We start from the raw sequence: 26,179 nt of genomic DNA on the forward strand, positions 1-26,179 counted from the left end.
TCCAGATGAAGTGAGCGCTTCCAGGGGCATATCCTTGAGCCAGCTGCTGCCAAGGTGAGACTCGCATGTGGGAAACAGTAACGGAGGCCTGGCTGCAGGAGGGCAGGGAGGCACCCAGAGCAGCTCCATCCACCTCATGGGAACAATACCTCAGAGGCTCCCTAGGCACCTTGTCCTCATAGACGGCTGCCTTGTGTTCCCCAGAAGCTGGGCAGAGGCCAGGCCCTCAGACACAGGAAAAGTATGTAGGCTTTAGAGTCTGAGTTTGAATCCTGGTCCCTTGACTCACTGCCTGAGGGACTCATCCATCTCTGAGCCTGGTGTCTATCAGGTGTGCGTTAGAATGGGAATGACAGCACCCCCTCAGAAGGTTGTTTCGAGGGTTAAAGAAGTGAGGCCTGTGGTGTGTCTGGCCCACAGGGACACTTAGGACAGCGTGCTCCCCTGCACTCCCAGTGTGGGTAGCCAGGTGGGCCCTGCTGAGGCTGCCCCTGCTTTTCGCTCCACCCTCCCCCTTCCCAGCTGGTAAAACAGAAGAGAGGGATATCTAATTGCAGGGGCAATTGCCTATGAATTTTAAAGAGGAGCCCAACAGGACCCTCCCTTGTAGGGAGGATAAAGGAATCACTTGGAGGCGTGGCAACAGAAGAGTTGGCAGGGTGGGGGGCACACTGTGTCTATACCTCCACCCCCCCGGCGTCTAGTGTGTGTGCCCAGCATATCCTCGTGTGAACCCTCCCCCCTTCTATGACCCTGCGCGGTCTGTACCCCCCGTAGATCTGGATGTGGTCTCTCCTCCTTGTCTTCCGGTGCAGGGACTCCGATGTATATCCTGCTCTGTGTGTTCTCCCCTGTGTATCCCAGTGTGTTGTCTCCCCTCACAATGTGTGTTATCACGTGGGTCCCCCCAGTATGTGTGGCCCCGCATGATGTGTCATCTCCCTCACATACATCCTGGTGTGTGTGTTGGGGGGGTAGATCCCAGGATGCATTCCCCTCTCCCCATTTACACACGTGGGTGTACCCGTAGACACCTCCTGGGTTGGGGTTGGGGTTGGGGTTAGGGTTAGGGTTACCCTCTCCATGTATATAGCTGTGTGTGTGTGTGTGTGTGTGTGTGTGTGTGTGTGTGTGTGTGTGTCCCCTGCACATAACTCCCAGCAGTATGTGTGCCTCCCACTCAAGTGTCTCCTGGTGTCCCTCCCCGCCAGAGTGAAGACCTCACAGGCCGGGTTGTGGAGGACATGGAGGGCGCTTCACAGGCCAACCAGCGGCGCATGAATGCAGACCCGTTGGAGGTGATGCTGCTCAACATGGGCTACCGGATCACAGGCCTGAGCAGTGGGGGTGCCGGGGCCTCCGACGATGAGGACAGCTCCGAGGGCCAGGTGCAGTGCCGGCCCAGCTAGACCCTCCTGGCCCTGGTCCCCAGCCCCTGTTGTTGGCTGGATCCTCCACACCAGGCAGGAGGTCAGGGGGTTCCATTTTGGTTTGTCTTCCCCTTTCCCCCATTTTTTCATTTCCCTGTTTTGTTTGTTAGTTTGGCATTGGGGATGGGGGATGCTGCAACTTGCTAGCTTTCGGACTTTGGGGCAGATTGCCCCTTGACTGGCCCCAGCCCTGAGCAGGAGGGGAAGCCCCTCTATATGCCCCCACCTCCCACTTCCATGTCCCTGGAGAGCTCTGGCCCGCCTCTGGTGGGGAGGCAAGGGCTGAAGCTGTCTTCAAGGACTGCCCTCCCCTCAGTTGGCAGCAGGAAGGGGAGTGGAATTCCCAGTCCATAAGGACTAGCCTTGACCTGTTGCCACTCCTGCCCCTGGCCGGCAAGGCTAGCTCCCTCCTGGTCTTCAGGGAAGCTTCTGAAAAAGAATAGGGTCCCCCTCTCCCTCCAGAGCCACTGTCACGCTGGAAGCAGAAGGAAGGAAGGGAGCCCTGGAGTGGGCTGGACCAGGCCACTGCCTCCTTGCAGTACAGCCTCCTTGCCCTCCTCCCGGGCACTGGCTCTGGGTCCTGTGTAGGCTCTCACTGGCCACCTCTGGGGGCTCCACCTTTCCCAAGGGCCCTGGCAGAGGGTGGGGCACCGCACCATACCCCACCTATCTGTCCAGCCCTCCCAGACTCTGGAGGACCACCCTCCCTTGGGCGCTCTTCGGCCTCACTGTGACCTTTCTGCCAGAGCTCCCAGCCAGGCCTACTCGCTGAGGTGGCACTCCCTGCTAGGGGCCTTCCAGGCCCTCTGCCCTCCCTCCCACCCCACATGCTGAGCCGCCACAAAGACCAAAGAAGTGATGGCTTTTCTCTGGCCCCTGCTGCTCTGGGGGAAGGGGGGTGGGTCTCCTGAGCCGCTCGATGGGAAGGTCCCTAACTCAGCCCCCTCCCTCCTCAGCAGCGTGAGCTTTACACTGGATGCAGCAGTCACCCCACCATTCACCAAGCCTCCCCCTTTGCCCCCTTGGCTCTCAACTCCAGAGCTGCTCCTGGTAGTTGGTTCATCCTTCCTCCCCTCTCCCTCCCCAGTCCCCTCAGCACTCACTTGGTTCCAGCCCTCCAGCTGCAGCCTCTGGGGAGAAGCGGCCTCCTTCCCTCCCTTCCTCCCTCCCCCCCTTTCTCTGCCAGGTGCCTCCTCTCAGTCAGGCTTCAGAGAAGCCCTGGAGACAGCAGGGCCGTGTAAAAGCTTTTTCACAGTTTTAAGAAGATGAGGAGTGAGGGGGTGGCAGAGATAGTGGTGGGGGGTCTGGCCCCAGCTCGTCATTGCTTTAATCCCAGCAACACAGGTGGCAGCCTCTCCCCCTTCCTCCCTACCCCATCCCTCTCCCCACCCCTCTTTCTAGCTTGGTAATGAAGTATATTTATTGGTGAAGGAAACAGCTGCTGCTGCTTCTCCTGCTGCTGGGACTTGCTCCCCTGTATCTTCTCCACGACCTTTCTCCAGCCGGGAGGGGAGAGCGAGAGCACTGGAGCTGGGCCCTGGGGCCCAAGGACCAGCAGGGGCCCCTTTGCTTTCCTCTGTTCGAGCCACCTGCCACTCCCTCTCTCCCTGCCTCCCACCCTCTCTCCCTGCCTCCTGCCCTCTGCCAGCCCAGCCTGGGCCCTGCAGTGTGGAGAGACACATAAGCCTTACTGTCCTCTGGGGGCAGGAGCCGAGCCTTTTTGTTGCTCCGCTCCCAGAAGAGTGAGGGTGACGCAATTGATTAAAACCATTTTGTTCTAGGTGTGGCTGGTGACATTTGTGGGGTGCAAATGGGTCTCGGGATCAAAGTGAGGATATCTCTCTTGCCTCTGTGGCTCTGTGACTGATTAACCACACCTCTGCTGGGTGGAATAGGCAGGCCTGCCTAGGAGGGTCCTGTGGATAGTGGCCACCCCGGCTGGCAGGGCCAAGTGCAGAGCACAGCTCCAGTGACTGTGATTTGCAGTAATCAGCTTTCACTCTTTAGGCTGTTTTCTCATCTCTAAAATAAGGAGGTTGGAGTCTTAGTGTCTTTTTCAAACTTTCAAAATTGGAATCCAAATAAGAAATATACATTTTACACTGTGATCCATGAGACCCATGCTAATTTGTATGTATATAATGAACATAAGTTTTATACAGTATTTACCCTTGCTACATTCAGTGTGTTCTATTTGCCATTCTATTTTATTAAGGAGAAAAAATGTTGATTATAACCCACTAAATTGATTTCACAACCTGCAGTTTCTTGATTGGCCCTGGTTTAGAGGATTTCTTAGACCAGACTTTCTCAGCTCACGCTGAACCATTAGTGTCTTGTAGTTTTTTGTGGAACACCCCCCAAGCCAAAAGAAATACCTAACATTTCAGTTTGTTAGTTAAGCCCAAATCTCTTTAAGAATCTAGGTCCTACCAACTTAAGTCATTTAAAAACAATAATACATACAAGTTAGAAGAAACTTTTTGTTCATTCTTAAATAATCACAATAACTAATGGAATCTTTGTGCTTGTTGAGCGCTATAAAACTTATCAGCTTTTCTAATCAGATTGGACACTGCCACCCTCATTTCCTGTTCCACATTGATTTTCATTTCTTCGTATCACAGCAACCACTAAAAAGACAGCTTCTCAAAGATGCCATAACCAGAGGAATGTAGTGCGATCTAATGATGAAACTCCGATCCACCTTGAGCTAGTAGTTCTCTTGGTAGCCAACAGATGCTGAGTATCTCTCAAAGTTTAAATATCCTACTGTGCTCCCTATTGCTTTGCTTTGGTACCCTAAGGTGCCTTAATGCACAGTTTGGAAACTATGGTTCAGTACCGTGGGAACAAGAATTTCCCTAGAGAAATTTTGTGATTACATTCTTTGTACATTTGGAAAGAACCAGGCTCAAGCCAGCAGGGTAATAAGCTCAGTTTCAGTACAGGAGACAGACAGGGAAGAGACACTGTCAGAAGCACAACAGGTGATGTGATGAAGCAGGTGCTGTGGGCTGGTATCATTTCTCTGTTACCAAATTGAAATCTTCAGAACCTTCTTCAAGACATTTCCAAGACCAGGCCAGGAAGAGACGATTTACCAGGCCAAGGGAGCAATCCCCAGAGGCCCTCGTGGACCCTGAGGCAGTCCATGCAGCTGTGTTATGTTATAGAGGGGTAGAGTGGCCCATGGACTTCAGAAGCAGCCAAGCTGTGGAGGACTTCCTTTGCTTGAAGAGAGACTGCAGGCTTGATCCTGTAAACAAGAAGGAACCATTGGAAGACTTCACCAGGGGCTCCACTTCATTTGGAATGAGTACTTTTTTTTTTTTTTTTTAAATAGGGCTAGAGTTAGACTTTTTTAGAGCAGTTTTAGGCTTACAGAAAATTGACAGGATAGTATAGAGTCCCATATACTGCCCCCTCCTCCCTGGTTCAGTTTTCCCTTTCATTAACATCTTACATTAGTGTGGTACATTCGCTACAATTAATGAACCAATGCTGACACATTAACTAAAAGTCCATAGTTTACATTAAGCTTCGTTCTTTGTACGGTTCTGTGAGTTTTGACATAAGCATAGTATCATGTATCCACAGTGTCATAAAGATTAATGTCACAGCCCTAAAAATCTGTGCCCCACCTATTCAGTCCTCATTAGCACCAAAAAAAAAAAAAAGTACTAAGTTCTTAAAAATAAATCTCACAAAATCTGTACAAGATCTATATGAAGAAAACAATAACATTCTGATTAGAGAAATCAAGGGAAATCAAAACGAATGAATAAATGCTCAATGGAAAGGAAGACTCAATATTATTAAGATGTCATTTCTTCCCAGCTTGGTCCTTAGCTTCAGCAAAATCGCAATCAAAATCCCAGCAAATTACTTCGTGAATATTAACAAATGGATTCTAATGTTTATATAGAGAGACAAAGAGCCAGAATAGCCAACACAAATAATAAAATCAAAGAAAACAAAGAGTATTGATACTACCCGACCTCAAGACTTCTAAAGCTACTCATTAAACTACCATAACCAAGACTGTGACATTGGCAAAAAAATATATATGTGTGTGTATACACACACACAAGTAGATCAGTGGAGTGAATTAAGAGAATCAAGAAGTAGATCCACATTAAATATAGGTAACTGATTTCTGACAAAGGAGCAGAACCCAATGGAGCAAGGAAAGGAAAGTCTTCGACAAATGGTGCTGGAACAACTGCCCATGTACATGCAAAAAAAGGGATGTAAACACTGATTTTTTCACCACTCACAAAAGTTAACTCAAAATGGATCATAGAACTAAATGTAAAACACAAGAAGATAACAGGAGAAAAATCTAGGTGACCTTGGGTTAGCAAGGAGTTTTTAGGCACAACATCAAAAGCACAATCAATGGAAGAAAAAATTGATAAGTTGGACTTCATCAAAAGCTTCTCTACAAAATCACTGTTAAGAGAATGAAAAAGATGGAGTTTCCACTTTGGCACAGCAGAAACGAATCCAACTAGGAACCATAAGGTTGCAGGTTCGATCCTTGGCCTGGTTCAGTGGATTGGGGATCTGGCATTGCAGTGAGCTGTGGTGTAGGCTGGCAGCTGTAGCTCTGATTCGACCCCTAGCCTGGGAACCTCCATATGCCTCTGGTGTGGCCAAAAAAAAAAAAAAAAAAAAAAAAGAAAAGAAAAGCCAAAGACAGAGAAAATACAAGAACTCCTACAGCTCAACAATATGAAAACAAGCAACCCAATGAGAAAAATGGGCTAAAGATCAGAGTAGACACCTCCCCAAAGAGGATATGTAGTGACTAATAAGCACATGAAAAGGTGTCCAGCATTATTTCACTAGGGAATTACAAATTAAATCAACAGTAAAATACCACTCCACACCTATTAGGGTGATGATATCAAATGCTGTCAAAGATGTGGAGCAACAGGAACTCTCATTGCTGAGAATGCAAAATGGGACAAGCCTCTTTGGAAGACAGTTTGGCAGTTTCTTACAAAATTAAATATAGTATATTATTATAGGATTCAGCAGTTGCTCTCCTTAGTATTTACCCAAATGAGTTAACTCGAAAACTCATGGCCATACACAAACATGTACATGAATGCTTACAGCCACTTTATAAGTAATCGCAACTGGAAGCAACCAAGAAGTACTTCAGAAGGTGACTGGATTAGCAAACTGTTACAGCTATACAACGGAATATTATTCAGTGAAATGAACAGTCATGCCACTAAGCCATAGAGGTCTTCAAATACATATTGCTTAGTGAAAGAAGCCAATCTAAAAGCCATACCGAATGATTCCAACTATATGACATTCTGGAAAAAGCAAAACCATAGACAGTAAAAAGACCCATGGTGCTCCATTTTTAATGTGTTTCCGAGTGTGTGACTCAGCCCTGCTTGTTGAGAGCCTGGGGCTCAGTCAGATAAGCCTGCACAGTGAATGTATAGCAAAACAGACATTAGAATTGGAATCCCAGTATTTGTGGGGGGGGAGGGTAGGTGTGGCCCCAGGGGACTGCTACAGGTCTCTGTGCTAAGGAGCATGCTTAACTATGGTCTCAGAACTTTCAAAGGTAATGAGAGGAGTGCCTGTTGTGGCTCAGTGGGTTAATTAAGAACCCAACTAGTACTCAGGAGGATGCCGGTTCAATCCCAGGCCTTGCTCAGTGGGTTAAACTGTGGTATAGGCCAGCAGCTGCAGCTCCGATTCACCCCCTAGCCTGGGAGCTTCCACGTGCGGTAGGTGTGGGCTTAAAACGAAAAAAAAAAAAAACAAAACTGATGAGAGATCATCTATCTCGGAGGATCCCAGCCCTGGCTATACATCAAAACCATCCAGTTTACTTTTTTTTTTTTTTTTTTTTTTTGTCTTTTTGCTATTTCTTGGGCCGCTCCTGCGGCATATGGAGGTTCCCAGGCTAGGGGTCCAATTGGAGCTGTAGCCACCGGCCTACGCCAGGGCCACAGCAACGCGGAATCCGAGCCACATCTGCAACCTACACCACAGCTCACGGCAACGCTGGATCGTTAACCCACTGAGCAAGGGCAGGGACCGAACCTGCAACCTCATGGTTCCTAATCGGATTCGTTAACCACTGCGCCACGACGGGAACTCCCAGTTTACTTTAAAAACTACAAATACCCCACCCCAGAGATTCTGTTTTAGTTGGTTGTGGTGGGAGGTGGTGCTCAGTCCATCCATTATTTTGAAGCATCCTAGATTCATTCTAATGTAGAGCCAGAGCTGACAACCACTGATCTAGTCCTATTTCCACATTGTGCAAAACCAGGACTGGATCCCTAATTTTTGATTCCTGGTCTAATAATTTTCTTAATGTCATGATATTTTTTGAGCTTCTCTTTGCCTGGCACTGGCTTAATGAAAATGCACACAACAGATTAGTCCCTGCTCTCCTGGAGCCTCCACATTATCTGGGAGATGTGGAATAGCAAATGCTGGAGGTTGTGCATGATCACTGAACATTGTATTTCACTGGAAATCGTGAGTCCTCCATACACTCTGCCATGGTGTGCCTCTGGCAGGGCAGGTGGGGGTAGGAGGGCATTTTGATGGACATGATGGCAGGCCTGAGGCACTCTGTTGTTCAGCCATGTTCTTCTGCCTCCTGCACCCGACATGTTTCTTTTTATTTTATACATTAGGTCCTGGTCCTAGTGAAGCCATAGCTTGCACCCTTTTTATGGTGATTCACAGAATCTCAGGTCACTCTTTAATGACCCAGCGGTCACCAGCAGAGATAGCCCAAGATCGAGGTTCAGAACCCCACCTGTACCTAATATATACTTAGACCTTGGGAGAGTTCCTGAAACTTTCTGGGCTCATTTTTCTCATCTGGAAAATGAATGCCTTGATACCTGCTCTGGTTACTTCACCTCACTGCTTTGTAAGGAGGCTCCAAATCATAGTGAGATTATGCACATTAAAGTGCTTTTTAAGTGGTTAAGGGTCCTGTGATGGTGATGAGTGGTTTTAATTGCTATAATAGCCAACTTTGAGTGTACATTTTGGGCGAGGATCTGTTCAGCTATAGCCTATCAAATAAACCTTACAAGAACTCTGCAATTTTAAATTCCCATCTTAGGGATGAGGAAACTGGTGCTGTAACAGGTTCAGTTACTTCCCTAAGGTCTGACAACCACTGACAGAGCTAAGGGTCAATACTGGGCTTGCTGGCTGACTCCTGAGTTCACATACTTAACCATCATGCTTTACTGCCCACTTGGGAGCAGAATGCTTAGAGTCTGGTCTTAGCTATGTTTTCTATATTCTTGGGTAAGTTTGTCTTTCTGTAAAATAGAATGGAGAAGGAAGTCATTTTGTAAACTCTGGTATCTAAAGGATAAGAGCCTGTTCTCAAATGGTTTCTTGCATTATATCGGCCACAGTGTTCCCCTCCCCATCACAGAAAGGTTTGGAGCCATCCAGGAAAACTAAGTTTAGGGCTTAATGGGGGGAATCCCATTCTCCAGGAGCCAGAGAAGGTAATTAATGGAGCAGAAGCAGAAAGGCTGCAGAAGAGAGGACAGTGTGTGTGTGTGTGTGTCTGTGTGTGTGCGTGGACACACCACAGACACACACACACACACACACACACTGCATCATACCCAGCAACTCCTCCAACCTGTGCTGTCGTTGCCCCGGGCTCAGCCCTGCTTCCCTGGATTATTGAGGTGATTCTTCCCCAGATTCCTTAAGGAGACTATCTATGGTCAACAGATAGCTCTGCTGCCATTCCTTGAGCACTTCCTATCTGCCAGGTGCCGTGCTGACTACAGGGTCCAAAGAAGCCAGTCAGTCCCCTTCTCAAGGAGTTCACAGTCTCCTGGGGGAGACAGACATGTAAACAGCTAATGCTAATGCAAGTATGCATGAATATTCAATAGGCAGAAACAGCCTTCGTGCTCTGGGAGTAAAGAGGGAGGATTTGCTGAAAACCTTGAAAGCAGTGTAAGAGTAGAGGAAGGGCACTCTGCTGAAGGAGCAGTGGGAGCAAAGATTGAGGTATGAAGTGCAGGGCTTGTTCTCTGAAGGGCAAACAGCCCAGTGAGGTTACCTCCAAGCAAGTCCCAAGGGTAACAGATGAAAGTGGAAAAGAAGATTAAGGGTTGGGACCAGACCATGGGGGCCTAGAATACCAGAATGAGAAGTGAGATAGCCTGGAAAAGGATGTATGTGAGCCCTGGGGACTTATAGAGGGGGCCAACTGAGGGGGTGTCCTGACTCCCACCAAGAGAGGACATGCCCCAAGTTCACCCTTCAGATAAGCACCATCTTACCCTCAAAGCATTCCCAGCTTGACAGTTCCAACTCTGCCATCCTTTCATCCCCCAGCCAGTCCTACAAGTGGATCCAGATGGTCATTCCTATTTTAGGTCAGGGTGTGTGTTGAGGGAGGGGCAGCCAAGAGCTCTATCAATCCTTTCCTGAGCTCTCTGTTAGAGGAGCTTCTTCCAGGACCCTGCTGTGATCCTCTGAGCCCAGAAGGGAGTGTTAGTCTTTGATGGAGATTTCCCATCTGTCCATGGGTGACAGAGGCAAGGACACAGGTCAGGGAGGCTTTTACATTGGGTTAGAGAACCAAGGTGATGCGTGCATGTTAGAGGGCGCCCCTCAACAGGCCGGGATGAGGAACAAGCCTGGGAGAAAGGCTCCAGGGGTGTCACAGAAGGAACTGGCTTCTCCCTTTAAGTAGCTGGCCCTCCTCATGTCCCTGCTCCTGCAGCTGCCTAAGCCAAGGGAAGGAAGGTGCAGACCACAGGGAAAGCAGGTAGGGTTCTCTGGCCAGACCCTACTCCTGAGCCCTGTCCATCAACATCCATGATTCTCTTAAAAATCTTGGGGCAGGAGTTCCCTTATGGAGCAGGGGGTTAAGGATCCAGCATAGTCACAGCAGTGGCTGAGATCACTGCTGTGGCATGGCTTCAGTCCTTGGCCTGAGAACTTCCACATACTGTGGTGCAGCAAAATTTTTTTTTCCAATTTAAAAAATTGTCTTTTTAGGGCCGAACCCACGCATACAGAGGTTCCTAGGCTAGGGATCCGATTGGAGCTGCAGCCACCAGCTACACCACAACCACAGCAATGCAGGATCTGAGCCAAGTCTGTGACCTACACAGCTCACAGCAACACCGGATCCTTAAGCAAGGATCCGGGATGGAACTGAGCAAGGCCAGGGGTCAAACCCGTGTCCTCATGGATATTAGTCAGGCTTGTTAACTGCTGAGCCACAATGAGAATTCCAATTTCAAAAATTTTTAAAAAGTTCCATTGTGGCTCAGCAGGTTAAGAACCCAACATGGTGTCAGTGAGGATGCAGGTTTGATCCCTGGCCTCACTCAGTGGGTTAAGGATCTGCTGTTGCCACGATGTGCAGCATAGGCCAGCACCTGCAGCTCTGATTCAACCTGTAGCCTGGGAACTTCCATATGTCACAGGTGTGATCATAAAAAGAAAAAAATAAAATGGAATTTTAAAAAAACTCGGAGTTCCCACTGTGGCACAGTAGGATTGGTGGTGTCTCTGCAGCACTGGGATACAGGTTTGATCCCTGGCCCAGCACGGTGGGTTTAGGATCCGGTGTTGCCACAGCTGCTCCATAGGACGCAGCTGTGGCTCAGATCTGATCCCTGGGCTGGGAACTCTATCAAAAAAAGAAAAAACAAATATTGGGGCACTGCAAAGCAGCATGTGACAAGCTAGGTTCCTTCTCTCAGAATGTAGTTAGCATGTGATGCCAAGCTTGTAAGTATTTGCCATTCATTCAGTTTAGCAAATACTTACTAAGCAAATGCTATGTGCTAGACACTACTAGGCACTGAGTTTACAGAAATGAACAAAACAAACACATTGTCTGCCCCCAAGGAGTTTCCAGCCTATTGGGGGATGATACAAAGCCACAAAATATGTATGTTATTAACAGGGACTTTCTAATGTTTTGCTTTTTAGGGCCACATGCACAGCATACAGAGATTCCCAGGCTAGGGGTCAAATCAGAGCTACAGCTACCAGCCTACACCACAGCCACAGCAACTCAGGATCTGAGCCACATCTGTGACTTACACCACAGCTCATGGCAACGCCAGATCCTTAACCCACTGAGTGAGGCCAGGTATCGAACCCACAACCTCGTGGATCCTAGTCCTGTTCATTAACCAATGAGCCACAAAGGGAACCCCAGGGCTTTCTAACTTAGATCAGGAGGCCAGGGAAGTGCTTTCTGAGAAAGTGACATTTAATCTGAGACTTGCAGGGTGAATGGAATATAACAGCCAGGGTTTTTTTGGTGGGGGAAGAGGCATTTCAGGCAGAAGAGAACAGTGTATGCCAAGTCATGGGGGTATGAAACAGCATAGTACATGAGAGGAACTGAAAAAAAAGGCCAAAGTGGCAGTAGTACAGTGAACAAGCAAGTAAATCAGGCATGATGTAGGTCCTTGTAAACCGTGGTATATTTGTGTTCTATCCAAAGTGCAATGGGAAGCCACTGTGACTGTCAGATTAAATACGTTATTGTGTTAGTACTATCAAATTTGTGGCAAGCCTGAAGAAAGACTGACTTTGGTTGTTTATTCATCCACCCATACAATAAATGTTTAAAGGGCACCCACCAGCCCTTTGTTAGAATTATGAATTGACAGTGATGGTAGAGGAATGTCTAAGGTATAGACTTCCTTGGAGCCTATGATCCAGAAAAGATGAGACAGCTATAGTGATTGATTCAAGATGAAATTTATTCATTCAACAAACATATACTGCACACCTAATCTATTCCATACCTGGCCAGATGCTGGTTGTTGCCCTTCAAGGATCACTTACTACACATGGGTCACAGGAGAGGCACAAAGATACTCAAAGAATTTTGAGTGGGTTAGAATCATTTTCTGCGGTGATAATCTGCAAGGCCTTTATAAAACACCCATTCAATCATTCAGTAAATCAGTAAATATCTAGTGGGCATCTGTTCTACACTAGGAACAATGCTAGGTACGGAAATTAAGGACCTTAGAGTTCCATAACAGAAAGACATACCCCTCAAAACGCACTGAAACATTAGGTGCTAAAAACAGGACAGCAGGCTTTCTTTAGAACAACTTTAAGAGAGCGTGATTCAGTGGAAGAAAAACCTTCCCGGAAAGGCATAGCTCAAACCTTCCTAAGTGGATTTGTCCAAATCTCCCTCTAGCCTGATTTTTAGCCACTGCCTTCCTCCCCCCCCCCCATTTTCCCCTTCCTACCCCAGCAGATTCCATTTTCTTTGTCTATCTTGACATTTGTAAAAAAGCCCAAAGAATCCAAGGTTTGAGTCTGGCTTCTTTACATGATAGTGCGCGATCTCAGACAACTGTTTAACTTCCCCGAGCCTCGGTTTTCCCATTTGTACAATGAAAGGATTGGATCACATGGAAGGCTTGTAATTTAATCCTGCCAAGGTGATATTCACACTCCTGCACACTGTGTTCTGCAAGGCCTTTTTTTCTCTGCCCGGCTGCACGCATCCCTCCACCCCATCCCTGAGCCACCTGGCAAACAGCTCAAGTATCTTCAGGCAAATCTTCCCTGTTTCTACACACACGCCACACATTATTTCAGTCTATCCTTCCTTTATCACTACCTCGTGAGAGACTACAGAATGACAAAGGGGAGACAGACTTAGGTTTGAGTCGTGGCCACTTACCTCACCTCTTAAGCGTCAATATATCACTTGTAACCTGGGGAAATACCCAAATTCGCATGTCTAACAGACTGTGGGGATTAAAAACAGTGTATATCAAGGCAAGGCTTGGCGCCTAAGAAGCGCTCAGCAGAGACCGTACCACCCTCTTAGGAGCCCTTAGCGTACTGAATGACAGAGTCCTTGGTGGGTCTCCCGCACTAGACTGAGCGCTGCCTGAGGGCATCCCTTCCGCAGCGGTGCTGTGCCAGCGCAAACACTTCTGGCTGGTCCGCGCAGAAGGAACCAGGGCCAGGCAGGCCGGGCCCAGAGGGACGCGGTTCCAATTCCCGGGGGGAGGCCAAGCCGGGCGGACCGCACCTCCGGGAAGTGACGCCACCGAGCGAGCTGCTCCCGGACGGGGGCCGACCGGAACGGGCGCGCAGCATGGCGGAAGCGGAAGGGAGTTCGCCGCTCCTGTTGCCGCCGCCACCGCCGCCCCCGCCCGGGATGGCGGAAGTGGAGGCGCCGACGGCGGCCGACACGGACAAGAAGCAATTTAGCTGCGCGAGCGGCGGCGCCATGGACGTTGAGCGGAGCCGCTTCCCCTACTGTGTGGTGTGGACGCCCATCCCGGTGCTCACGTGAGTTTCCTCCCGCGTCCGCCCTGGGACCGGGAGAACCGGAGCCCGCGCGACGTCCTCCCGCTGCCCCGGCCCCAACGCACAATAAACCCTTCCTTAGGGTCCGGGGTTCGCCAGAACCCTGCCACCCGCGCAGCGCCAGTTTTGCTGACGGTCACAACCAGCTCCCCTCCCTCATTACACCCGGTCTAATCCGGGAGAAAGACAGTTGTTGACCGCGGAAAAGGTTCTGTGGCTGGGAAGCTCAGGACCTGTGGGCGTACTGATCCGGCCCCTAACCGGGTCTGAGAGAGACATCTTCATTCAACTCACTGGCTTATTCATTCATTAAACAAATGATTGCTGATCACTTCCTATACGCAAGACAACTGCTAGGTCTGGAGGCAAGAGTGGGAGTTTGGTTGGGACCACACCGACTTCTGAGATGCTGTCACTGGAAAGGTTCCCAGAGATCTGGGAGTCCAACCCTTTGTCTCACAAATGAGGCTGGAGATCACACACCATCTCAGTTGCAAAGTGGGTTTAAGTTGCAGGGTGTCTTTGTCAGAAGAGAAGGCAGATGCTCTGGTACTGCTGGCGCCTTTTAGCAAGAACTCCTGGTGGGAGTAGAGGGGGAGCTGGTTTGCCCTTGTGCTTCAGCCTTGACAGCTGGTAATAACCACTCTTCACAGTGCTGGACAGTTGGCCAAGCTCTTTCATGCCCATTTTTCTTGTGTGTGAGTTTCACAGCCACTTTCTAAAGTAGGAATTACATTCTCAGATGATGAAGCTGTACCATTAAATACCCTGATCAGGTTCACATGACAGTAAACAAAGGCATCCCAAACTCAGTTTTCTGACTCCATAAGTTGCTCTTCTTTGACTCCATCCTATCCCCTCTCACCTGATGGGATAGATTTGTCCCTTCTATCCAAAACAGCCAACTTCTCGGAGTTCCCGTCGTGGCGCAGTGGTTGACGAATCCGACTGGGAACCATGAGGTTGCGGGTTCGGTCCCTGCCCTTGCTCGGTGGGTTGACGATCCGGCGTTGCCGTGAGCTGTGGTGTAGGTTGCGGACGCGGCTCGGATCCCGAGTTGCTGTGGCTCTGGTGTAGGCCAGTGGCTACAGCTCCGATTCAACCCCTAGCCTGGGAAGCTCCATATGCCGCAGGAGCGGCCCAAGGGATAGCAAACAAACAAACAAACAAAAAAACAAAAAACAAAAAAAACCAGCCAACTTGTGTGGAGAAGAAATCATGTTTGGCCTTTTATGTTGCTGAGCCTAAAATGACCTTAATTCTTGTATTATGTTAAAATACTTCAGTTGTTCTTTCTTCAAATGCTTATGCATTTGTTTAAAAACATCCAAGTCTGAGTCCTTTAAAAATAAAAATGTTAAGAAAGTGCTTTCATTGATTCATTCAGTCTTCTTTTTAACACACCTGCTAGGTGACTCCTGTGTACTTAAAGTAATTCTAGGTGATAAGAATTTACAGTGGTGAATAAAGCAGCTATGATCCTTGTTCTCACAAAGTTTAAATCATGGTGGAAGGAGATAGATAGTAAACAAGTAAACTAATAAAAGAACAGATAGTGATTAGTGCTATGAAGAAAGTAAAATATTAATGTGAGAATAACTGAGAGGGAATGTATTAGTTTTGCTAAGACCTGTCTTTTTATCCCAAGATCTCTGGTTTTTCCCTGTTCCTAAAAACATGTTTGTGGAGTCATTCGCTCTTCAGAGAGCTGGTGGCAGCAGTGAGTGGAGGCACGGTGATCCTTAGTCATCTGGACCAGAGGAAGCACACACCCCATTTCTATTCAGATCTATGTACAAGGGTTCATAAGAGGAATAAGGCATAATATCTCTGTCAGAAGTTCATGTTCCCATCAAAGGACTTGCCTTCCAGCAGGAGTAAGAGAGGGAGAGAGACGGGTGAACCAGCCATTGTAGTGCATTATGATGACTGCTGACCTAGATGTGGCACAAGGAACTGTCCTCTGACTTTGGAGGGGGGAATCAGAGAAGAGGCAGCTGAATCCAGATCCTATCTGGGCCCTCAGAGATGTTGATGATTCTGTGTGAAGAGCCAGATAGCAGCTACTGCTACTAATTGGATACCTACTCTGTTCTGGGTTCTGTTCTAAACACTTTATATTCATTATCTCACTCAGTTCTTATATCAACCTAATGAAAATAGATACTGTCATCCTCATTTTATAGATGAGGAAATAAAGGCTTAGAAGCCAGTATAGGGCTTTTTCCACTGAGATATTCTACCTTACCAGCTAGAACTCCAGGGTCAGTAGCTCATTCATTCATTAGCTACTGAGGACTTATCACGTACTAGGTCTGAGTAGACAGTAGCCCACAAAGCAGCTTTGGAGCTTGCCTTCTTGGAGCTTCCAGACCAACAGATACTCTGAGAGTTTCGTCTCTGGGGCTTCCCTGGGTGCAGGCTGCGCTGCCTATCTCCAGCCTTTAATTTCCAGTGCAACTGTTATATGTGGAGTACTGGTCAAAACAAACCCAGGCCTTCTCCCCAAGGAGAATTCCCAAAGGAATTAGGGGTGGGAGGGTCTTGAGGTTAGGGTCTGAGAAGCTACTTTCCCATGATTCTGAGTGTCCATTCGGTCCACTGCGAGTCTTGAGCCACTTATTGTACTCCAGTCCAGCCAATCAAATAGCAAGTACTTAATGAAAACTTCTTGATAACAACATCAAGCAACTACCAAGTGCAAGAAAGGGTGCTAAGTATTTTGCAAACATTTCCTATTTGATCCTCACAATAGGTCATTATCATTACTGTTCACCTCTCACTGACAAAGATGGGAATGAGTACGTGCCCAAAACCAGTCAAGACTCAACCCAGATCTGACTTCAGAGCCTGACTCCACTCTTAAATGCAGGACGTTCATTCATCATTTAGTCAATGAGTACTTGGCTCCAGCTTGCCAGGCACTGCCCTGGGGGCTGCCATAATAGATGAGAGGAAATCCCTGCCCTCTTGGAGCTTACCCACTAGTGGGGAGAAACAGTGACCATGTAAGTAAACAAGGTAAATTTCAGGTAGTAGATACTGTGAAGAAATTAAAGCAGAATAGTGAGATCTGGGCTGCCTGGGGTTGTGTGTGTCTACTCTAGAAGGCATTGTCAAGGAAGACCTCCAAAGTTGACCTTTGCGCTGAGGCCTAAATGAGAAGAAGCAGCCAGCTGTGCCAAGTTCTAGGCAAAGAGAGTTCAGGACAGAGCCAAATGCATACAAAAGCATTGAGGTGAGAGGATTTGCTATGTTTGACTAACCAGAGGTGGGCACTGTAGCCTGAGAGAGGAGTGAGGTGACTTCAAGGGATAAGCAGGGCCAGACTGTTAGAAGTTTGAAGAATACGTGTATTAGGAAGCCCTTAATGGAGGTTAAAGCAGGAAATGATGGCATCTGAATCATGTTCCTAAAAAACCACTCTGGGAGTTCCCACTGGTGCGGTGGGTCAAGAATCTTGACTGCAGCGGCTTAGGTCACTGCAGAGGCACGGGTTCCACCCCTGGCGCAGTGAGTTAAAGGATCCGACATTGCCACAGCTAGAACATCCAGTATAGGTTGCATTTGCAGCTCAAATTCGATCCCTGGCCCAGACGAGTTTCCCGATAACAAACCGGATTACTATCCATGAGGATTCAAATTCAATCTTTGGCCTCACTCAGTGGGTTAAGGATCCCGCGTTGCTGTGAGCTGTCATGTAGTTGCAAATATGGCTCAGATGTAGGGTTCCTGTGGCTGTGGCACAGGCCAGCAGCTACAGCTCCAATTCTACCCCTAGCCTGGGAACTTCGTTATGCTGCAGGTGTGGCCCTAAAAAGACAAGAAAAACCCCAAAATACAAAACAGCCGCTCTGGCCCCACCACCCTATCAAGGGCTCAAGCTGCAGACCAGGAAGAGCCCTATCCTATCTGTCATAAAACTGCCCAGTCTTCCTTTTGAAGATCTTCTGAAGCCATCTCCTTTTCACCGCCCTGCCACCAGAACTCTGGGCAGGATTACCATCATCTCTTGTCAGTATTCCAGAATAGCCTCTGGACTCCTGTCCCCCTCCCATTCTCCAAGCACATGCAGCACTCTGCTGCCTTGGAGTTTTTCTTTCTGTCTGTTGACATCCTGTCCTTTCATAGGTCAAGGGTTGTTTGTTTTGTTTTGTTTTTGTCTTTTTGTCTTTTCTAGGGCTGCACCCGTGGCATATGGAGGTTCCCAGGCTAGTGGTCAAATCAGAGCTGTAGCCACCGGCCTACACCACAGCCACAGCAACGCAGGATCCGAGCCTCGTTTGCAACCTACACCACAGCTCACGGCAATGCTGGATCCTTAACCCACTGAGCGAGGCCAGGGATCGAACCTGCAACCTCAGGGTTCCTGGTCAGATTCATTAACCACCTAGCCATGACGGGAGCTCCATACCTCTGTGGAGTCTTTGCTGACTCTGACCCAGCCCCACATAATTGTTTTCCTTGAGCTACATCTCTGCAGATTTTGCATCTGCCTCCCTAGCAGGCATCCTGAAGATCAGCAGTTGGCCACTGGTCCTGGGAGTGGTTTTTTCGTTTGTTTGTTTTGTTTTTTCTGCGAGTCCTTCTTAAACTGGGTCAGTCTCTCCAGCACCTAGGCCCTGTAGAGCTGTGGTTCTCAGGCTATAAGCAGATCTGGAGTCTGTCCCTCTGTGCTTTGCATATTAGGGTCCAACTGAGATTTGGTTTTTTAAAAATGCCCATGGCTTTTAAATTTTTTATTTACTTATTTGTTTGTTTATTTATTTATTTTTTGGTCTTTTTGCCTTTTCTAGGGCATATGGAGATTCCCAGGCTAGGGGTCTAATTGGAGCTGTAGCTGCCAGCCTATGCCACAGCCATAGCAATGCCAGATCCGAGCCGTGTCTGCGACCTACACCACAGCTCAAGACAACACCAGATCCTTAACCCACTGAGCAAGGCCAGGGATCGAACCCACAACCTCATGGTTCCTTGTCGAATTCATTAACCACTGAGCCACGATGGGAACTCCAGATTTTTAAATTTTCAGTTCCTGAAATACGCCATGCTTTTGTCCTGCTCTCTACCCTTGCACATATTGTTTCTTCCTCATTTCCTCAGGGGAGGCTTCTGAACTCACGCACCCCCCCCCCCCCCCCCGCCGCAACACACACACACTGGTTTATATGGCCCCCTCCCTTTTTCTTTCTTTTTTTTTTTTTTGGTCTTTTTAGGGCTACACATGCAACATACAGAAATTCCCAGGCTAGGGGTCGAATCGGAGCTGCAACCACTGGCATTACGACACAGTAATGCCAGATCTGAGCCACATCTGCCACCTATGCTGGATCCTTAACCCACTGAGCAAGGCCAGGGATCGAACTCAAATCCTCATGGATACTAGTCAGGTTTGTAACCCACTGAGCCACAATGGGAACTTCCTTGAAACTTGTTTTTTTGTTGTTGCTTTCTTTTGTTTTTTCTTTTTTGGCTGCCCTGCATGGAGTTCCCAGACCAGGGGTCAGATCTGAGCTGCAATGGTGACCTATACCACAGATGTGGCAACACTGGTTCCTTTAACCCACTGTGCCAGGCCAGGGATTGAGCCTGTGTCCCAGGGCTCCAGAGATGCCACTGATCCCGTTGCCCCACAATAGGAGCTTCTCACTTGACCTTTATATAGACAGGATAACGTGTGCCCTTTTGTGTAAGCTTTACTCTGCCTTATATCTATGAGAATCTGTGTTGTGTGTAGCAAAAGTTTATTCTTTTTCATTGTTACCTACAATTTCATGGCATGACTATACTATACCCCAGTTTGCTTACTGATTTTACTGTTATTGGATATTTGGATCATTTCCGGTTATTTTTTAATCAACTTACTGGGATATAATTCATGTACAATAAAATACATACTTTTTTTTTTTGGTCTTTTTTGCCTTTTTCTAGAGCTGCTCCCACAGCATATGGAGGTTCCCAGGCTAGGGGTCTAATCGGAGCTGTAGCCACCAGCCTACACCACAGCTCACAGCAATGCTGGATCCTTAACCCACTGAACAAGGCCAGGGATTGAACCCACAACCTCATGGTTCCTAGTCAGATTCATTAACCACTGAGCCACGACAGGAACTCCTAAAGTACATGCATTTTAAGTGTGCAGTTCAGTGCAGTGAGTTTTGATAGATGTTTCCAGCTTTTTTTTTTTTTTTTTTTTTTTTTTTTTTTTTTTTTTTCCTGCACCCATGGCATATGGAAGTTCCCTAGCCAGGTTTGAATCTGAACTGCAGCTGCAATCCATGCCACAGCTGTGGCAACACTGGATCCTCAACCCGCTGCGCTGGGCTGGAGAGCAAACCCTCACCACCACAGAGACTATGCCAGATCCTCAACCGCCTGCACCACAGCAGGAACTCCTCCAGCTATTTTTCAATGAAGGTGCTGTTAGCATTCTTGTCTGCAGCTTTGGTGGACAGCAGCGTTTGTTCTGTTGGGTGTGTACCCTGAAGTGGAACAGCTGAGGTACAGGGCACGGTGCCAGCACACTCCCACCAGCAGTGATGGGGAGTTCCAGTGGCTCCCCATCCTCACCACTCTCGGTGTCACCTTCCTTGGAGTTTAGCAGTCCGGGGCGGGGGGTGCACTGGTTCCCCACGCTGCTTTCATCTGCACCTGCCCCTCTTGTGTACTCTCCCCCCCAACCCCAGCTACCCTGATGGCCACCGTCACACACTGTATTCATTCGTGGGCTCTCCCTCTGGGTGGAGAGTGACCAGCCGAAAGACCCCTCCCTAAGCTCTGCCCCTTCCCTGTCCTTTTTTCTCCCAGGTGGTTTTTCCCCATCATCGGCCACATGGGCATCTGCACATCCACAGGAGTCATTCGGGACTTTGCAGGCCCCTACTTTGTGTCGGTGAGTCCCCATTCCGGCCTCCTCTGGAGGGTTCCAAGGCTCACATAGAAGGCTGGCCTGGCCTAACCTGCAGGCCGCCTTCCTGTCTCCCCAATACCCAGGAGAATGCAGGTGCTATGCAGTCTTGGCCCTGGCCCCCTGCGCCTCACCAGCATTTGGCCGCTTTCCCCCTTCTCTCGCCTCCAGGACAGGCCGGGAGGGCAGTGTGGCCAGAAGAATTCTTAAGTAACTGACCCAGCCCTTTGCCCACCCCGGGGGTACCAAGACATGGGTAGGGGTTAGAGGCGAGAGTGGAGAGTCAGCCCATCTAGGAACCACATCTCTGGACCTTCAGGAGGTGGGAGTCACAAGCTTGGGGCTCAGGGGGAGCCGACATGTTCCCTGGGTATGACCATGGAGAAGAGGGGGTGGGCCTCCTAGAATGAACCAGCTGTGTTCTCAGGTCTGTTCCCTGGGGATATGCCTGGCATAGGGCGGTAGGCTTGCTCCAGCTGAGCAGGCGGCATCCTGCCAGTTTTAAGATTGTGGCTTCCTCTTCACCAAAGGCTGGGTTGACGGGTGTGGCGGCACCAACCTGTGTCTATTCGTAGTTGTCACCATCATCTTATCACCACAAAGGTCCTTCATACCCGTTACTTTCACTGTCGTGCACTTCTGCGATGATTCATCTTCCACCAGCTCTGTCGGCAGATTCTGAACCCAGAATCTGTGCCTGCAAAACCCCTGTGCCCCACGTCTTGTCTTGTGTGGCAGGTCCAGGACTCAGCTAACACATCTCCCTCACAGGGGGCCTTTCGAGGCCCAACCGCTGTGTCCACCCCACTCCGCGTCCTGCTCTATCTGCAGTCACACTGCCAGCCTCCGTGTGGGCCATCACTGTCGGGTCGGGGGTCAGGGGGTGTCCTCATTCACACCACCAAGGAAACCACCTCCCTGTGGGCAAAGATCAAAGACTGACCAGAGAACCTGGAGAACATATGGCCCAGAGAGGGTGAGAGAATGACCTGAGAGCCACACAAAGGGGCGCTCGTGGCTGTCCCCCGAGGCTTGGGTCTCCGGGTGCAGAGCTTAGTGCACTCCGGCTGCACTGCCTCTGTCACACAGAAGAACTGCTTCTGCTGCTGTTGCTGCTGGCACCTCAGATACCAGAGCAGGGCCTGGCCCACTGGTACCCAGACCTCCTCGTCACTACACTTCCACCGCCACCCCACTGACCTCTGCTCTTGTCCCTCAACAGGAAGACAACATGGCCTTTGGGAAGCCCGCCAAGTAAGTGACGAACATCCGTGTGACTGGCCCTAGAGCCAGGTTCCTCCTGCCTGGAGCAGCAGGCCAGGCCTTCTGGGGCACAGCAGGAGCCAGCAGCCTGAGGACGGGGTGAAGGGGGGACAGCCAGGGTCCACCAGAGTGCCTGGCCTTGTACCTCACATCTCCGGCTCCAGGCCTTTGCTGGGTCCTTTACCCACAGGCCTTCTGGGCCTTGCCTCAGCTCTGCAAGGTCGTGTTGTCAGCTCCATCGGAAAGGTGAGGAAAAGGAAGGGCCATGGTCAGGATCACACAGGAAGTGGCAGAGCTGGGACTCGCTTGCAGGTCTGTCTCGCTCCCAAACCAAGACTTTCCTGCCCCTCCAGGAACAAACACGCCAGTTAAGGTGTAACAGAGACACCGTTTGGAACTATCCTGGAAAGGTTTTGTGTGTGTGTGAGTGTGTGTGTGCGTGTGTGTGTGCGTGTGTGTGTGTGTCTTTTTAGGGCTGCCCTCGCAACATATGGAAGTTCCCAGGCTGGGGGTTAAATAGGAGCTACAGCTGCCAGTCTATGCCACAGCCACACCAGATCTGAGCTGAGTCTGCGACCTACAGCACAGTTCACGGCAGCATCGGATCCTTAACCCACTGAGCAGGACCATCAAACCTGCATCCTCATGGATGCTAGTCAGATTCGTTTCTGCCGCGCCACACAGCAGGCACTCTTCTGCTGGAATGTTCTGGTTGGAAAGAATAGAGGCAGTGAAGGCCCTCTGGGTGCCATTGCTGGTCTGTGTGAGATTTGGGGACTTCATTTTTTTTCTGTTTTGGGGACCCACTTCAGCTGTGGGTCTGGACAGTGTCTCAGAAGAGCATAAGGTGCTCTGGTGCCCAAGGCAGCATTCAGGAGGGTGGGGCCCAAGGAGGAGTTGGTGGCCCACATAGCAGAGGCGGCCTGGAGCAGGGCTCCCTGACCCCTGCTGGCTTCCTCAGGCAGATGGAGGTGTGAGCCAAGGGCCTATGGGCTGGCTGTCTGCTCAGACTGCTCTTCAGTGGGAGTTGCAAGGGCACCCCTTTCAGGCAGGAACCCCTGAGCAGCCCCAGTCCCAGCCTCAGAGGTTTCTTGCTGGTCTAGTCTGAAGTCTGTTGGCTCCTCCATCAAGCCATTCCCCACATAGCAGCCAGAGGGCGCTCTGACCTCCCAGTGCGCCCCCCCGCCCCCCGACCAGGGACCCTGAGGGGTGTCACCCAGCTCAAGGTTCTTGAGCTTTAGCTCCACAGGCTGTTCTCACCCTCCTCTCGGGTGTGGGGGTGGGGAAGGTGCTTCCTGAGGATAAACACCCCTGGACGATATTCAAGTCCCCCAGTGTGGCCTCACTTCCAACATCCCTTGCCCTGTTCCTCTGAATCCTCCAGCTCATTTCTGGTACACACTGCAGAGTTTTGTGCTTCTCCCTCTGTTCACACTGTTTCCTCTGCCTAGAATGTTCAGTTCCCCTTCTCTGCCTGGCACATCCTGCGGACTAGACTCAGGTGTCACCCCCACTGAGTGAGTCCGAATCCTCCCCAGGATCCACATGGCAGTGGGCATGTCACACTATGACACAGTTGTCTGCTGCATGGCTGTTTCCCGAGACCTGGCTCATCCCTGCAGCCTCAGCACCCAGCTCAGGGCCTGGCACAGAGCAGGCGTCAGGGGACATTCGTGGAGCTGAGCCAGTACCCAGAATCCCCTCTCCCCCGTCAGGTACTGGAAGCTGGACCCTGCTCAGGTTTACGCCAGCGGGCCCAATGCCTGGGACACCGCTGTGCACGACGCCTCTGAGGAGTACAAGCACCGCATGGTAGGTGGGCTGCTCCCGAGGCCGGGAACCAGGGTGGGAGGCTCCCCCTGACAAGCCCGCCCGACCCAGACCCTCTTGCATCTCCAGCACAGTCTCTGCTGTGACAACTGCCACTCACACGTGGCCTTGGCCCTGAACCTGATGCGCTACAACAACAGCACCAACTGGAACATGGTGACGCTCTGCTTCTTCTGCCTGCTCTACGGGAAGTACGTCAGGTGAGCCACCCACCCCCGTGCCGGCCACCGCCCTCCCCAGGGCTGTTCCCCGTGGATCCCAGCAGGGCCACTTCTGGAGTCCTTCAGCCAGCAGGGACAAAGCAGGTGCTGGTGGGAGCCACAAAGTTTCTAAAACAACTAGCTGAGGTCCTGGGGGAGAGGAGCTCAATATTTCCATTTGCCAGGGACAGCTGCAGCTCAGAGAGGCCGGGGAGAAAATGGTCCTGGCTCCTGGAGTGGCTGTGCCTATACAGAGCCCTGTGCTCAAGTCACGTGAACAGGTAGACCCTCAGAAGAGGGGGGGTGACCTCACAGGTCCCAGCATCCCTCCTCAGGGGCAAGGTTCTGGGCAGGTGGGCCCCAGTGGTGGCCTGCGAGGACCTTTGAGGCCGCTGGCTCACCTCTGTGAGGTCTAAGAGTTTAGTCCCAATTCACAGGAAAAGGGAGCTCAGAGAGGTGGAGCGACCTGCCCACCAGCCCCCCCCCCCCCCCCCCCGCTCCCGACCACGCGCCCCGCCCCCGCCAGTCTCACACAGCCGCCTCCCCAGGCTTTCCCCCAGCCGCCTTCATCCTTGAGAACTTCTGAAAAGGAGACTCTCGGGGTCGTTTTTGGTCTAAAGGCTTTTGGAGGTCCCCTGAGAAGACCTGAACTGTGGGGGCGTGGAGACCGAGGCAGAGCTGGGGTTGAAGCCAGGGCCCTGACGCCCACGCCTTGGCTCCAGCCACAGCACTGTGCCAGCTCGTGCCAACCCCTCCCCGCCCCGTGGGCTGTGAGCAGAGGGCACCTGGCCGCCCCACCCAGATTGAAGACTCCCTGGTCCTCTCCTGAGAGACCTCTCCCCAGACACAGGGGCGATGGTGGGTGGAATCCAGGCCCAGAGGGTGTTGCATCCCCAACAGGCTGCCTGGGACGGGAGCTGGTGGTCCTTCAGAGTGGGCGCCAGGCCTGGCCGTCGCCCTTAGCTGACCAAGCTCACTCACCGCGCCCTCCCCTTCTTCTCTCTCGTCCTCAGCATTGGCGCCTTCGTGAAGACCTGGCTGCCCTTTGTCCTCCTCCTGGGCATCATCCTAACCGTCAGCCTGGTCTTCAACCTGCGGTGACAGCCGCCCCGCCGCCCTGGACCCGCCAGGCTCCTGAAGAGGCAGCCGCCATCCCTTTTCATTTCCGATTCTTTCTTCTCACCCCGACAGGCAGGGATGGGCCTGCTGGTCTTGACCGCAGGGGTCTGGGCTACAGGGGATGGAATAAGGGCTGAGGATGGGCCTGGGGCGGAGGGGTTTGCATTTCGTGTCTCACTGGTCACTCCGCAGCTCCCTGTGCCCCCTTCCCAGGCTTGTGACACACACACACACCCCGGCCCAGACACCCTTTGTTGGAAGAGCCTTAGCTTCCCTCTGTAGAGCTGCGTCTGCCACTGCCCACTGGGCTCCCTCTGCCTCAGCCCAGAACCTGGTTGGGGAGGGGAGGATACTTGAACCCAGCGGACAGGCGGCATGGGGCCAGAGCTGGATTCGAAGTCCATCCTCCTGCCAGGGCTCTCAGCTGCCCGGGGTTGATGGGCCCCCCTTGGGATGTTTGGCCAAGGCTGCACCAGGGGTGGTTGGCGCCCCACTCCTAGCATCCTCCAGCCCTGCAGCCCCCTCCTCCCACTCCCCTGTGGCCTCCATGCACTTGGGCCCGCCCCCCGCTGCAGTTTGGGCGGGGCTGCCCCATCCAGGCTGGGGAGATGAGTGACACTGTCATATCCAGAGTGACCCTGCAGATTAGAGCCATACAAATGAGGCTTGACCTTGGCCCCAGGTGTGGGCCTGGCACTGGTGATGGGACCGCTTGGGTCAGCGATGTCAGGAGGCCCTCAGAGCAGCCAGTGCCACCAGGGAGCTGTTGGTTCCCGCCTACCACGGCTCCCCCTTCTCTTCAAGTTGTGAGATGGGGCCCGTGCTGCCCCCTCACCCCAGCTCCATGAATTCCTTTGTGTGGGGCCCCCTGAGCAGGACAATAAAGAGTTTTAATTCCGGACCCCTTGTCCTTATTCCCTCCCTCCAGTGGTCCGGTTCCACTGAAGACATGAGCTCCCTTTAACTCTTATCTTCTTGGTCAACTTGGGGTCCTCTTTCCCCAGCGAGGGGCCTGGTTGCCAGGGACACGGTCGAGCCCTTGTCCAGTGCCTAGAGCTAACGGAGTCAGCACCCCT

The 26,179-nt window shown here is 50.8% G+C and overlaps 2 protein-coding genes and 1 long non-coding RNA gene across 7 annotated transcripts in view; 2 read left to right on the top strand and 1 right to left on the bottom strand.

The window, feature by feature from the left end:
• WDTC1 (WD and tetratricopeptide repeats 1) overlaps positions 1 to 3,693 on the top strand; it is a 69,538-nt gene extending 65,845 nt beyond the window's left edge. For 4 of the 5 annotated variants that reach the window (XR_002344394.1, XR_002344393.1, XM_005656068.3 and 1 more), the window contains one exon: positions 1,212 to 3,693. Coding sequence is in view for 3 of the 5 variants with exons in the window: in XM_005656068.3 (XP_005656125.1) it covers positions 1,212 to 1,409 (198 nt within the window). In the remaining 2 variants the exon portion in view is untranslated. 5 annotated transcript variants of the gene reach the window in all.
• On the bottom strand, positions 2,040 to 13,506 carry LOC102165905. The gene is made up of 2 exons (XR_299851.3): positions 13,147 to 13,506; positions 2,040 to 4,689 (listed from the first exon to the last, which is right to left on the bottom strand). It is a non-coding gene; the product is annotated as an uncharacterized LOC102165905 (long non-coding RNA).
• On the top strand, positions 13,518 to 26,004 carry TMEM222 (transmembrane protein 222). The gene is made up of 6 exons (XM_003482003.4): positions 13,518 to 13,766; positions 20,592 to 20,676; positions 21,914 to 21,945; positions 23,670 to 23,766; positions 23,854 to 23,984; positions 24,998 to 26,004. Exons 1-6 carry the CDS (start codon positions 13,570 to 13,572, stop codon positions 25,083 to 25,085), a joined length of 630 nt encoding a protein of 209 aa, XP_003482051.1. The 5' UTR covers positions 13,518 to 13,569; the 3' UTR covers positions 25,086 to 26,004.

This window comes from Sus scrofa, chromosome 6, assembly GCF_000003025.6.
Source record: "Sus scrofa isolate TJ Tabasco breed Duroc chromosome 6, Sscrofa11.1, whole genome shotgun sequence".
NCBI classification, from domain to species: Eukaryota; Metazoa; Chordata; class Mammalia; order Artiodactyla; family Suidae; genus Sus; species Sus scrofa.

Coding starts and splice junctions, on each gene's coding strand:
- TMEM222 (XM_003482003.4), top strand. CDS start 13,570: ATGGCGGAAGCGGAAGGGAGTTCGCCGCTCCTGTTGCCGCCGCCACCG. Junction 20,677..21,913: donor CAGGCCCCTACTTTGTGTCG/GTGAGTCCCCAT, acceptor GTCCCTCAACAG/GAAGACAACATGGCCTTTGG. Junction 23,767..23,853: donor AGGAGTACAAGCACCGCATG/GTAGGTGGGCTG, acceptor TTGCATCTCCAG/CACAGTCTCTGCTGTGACAA.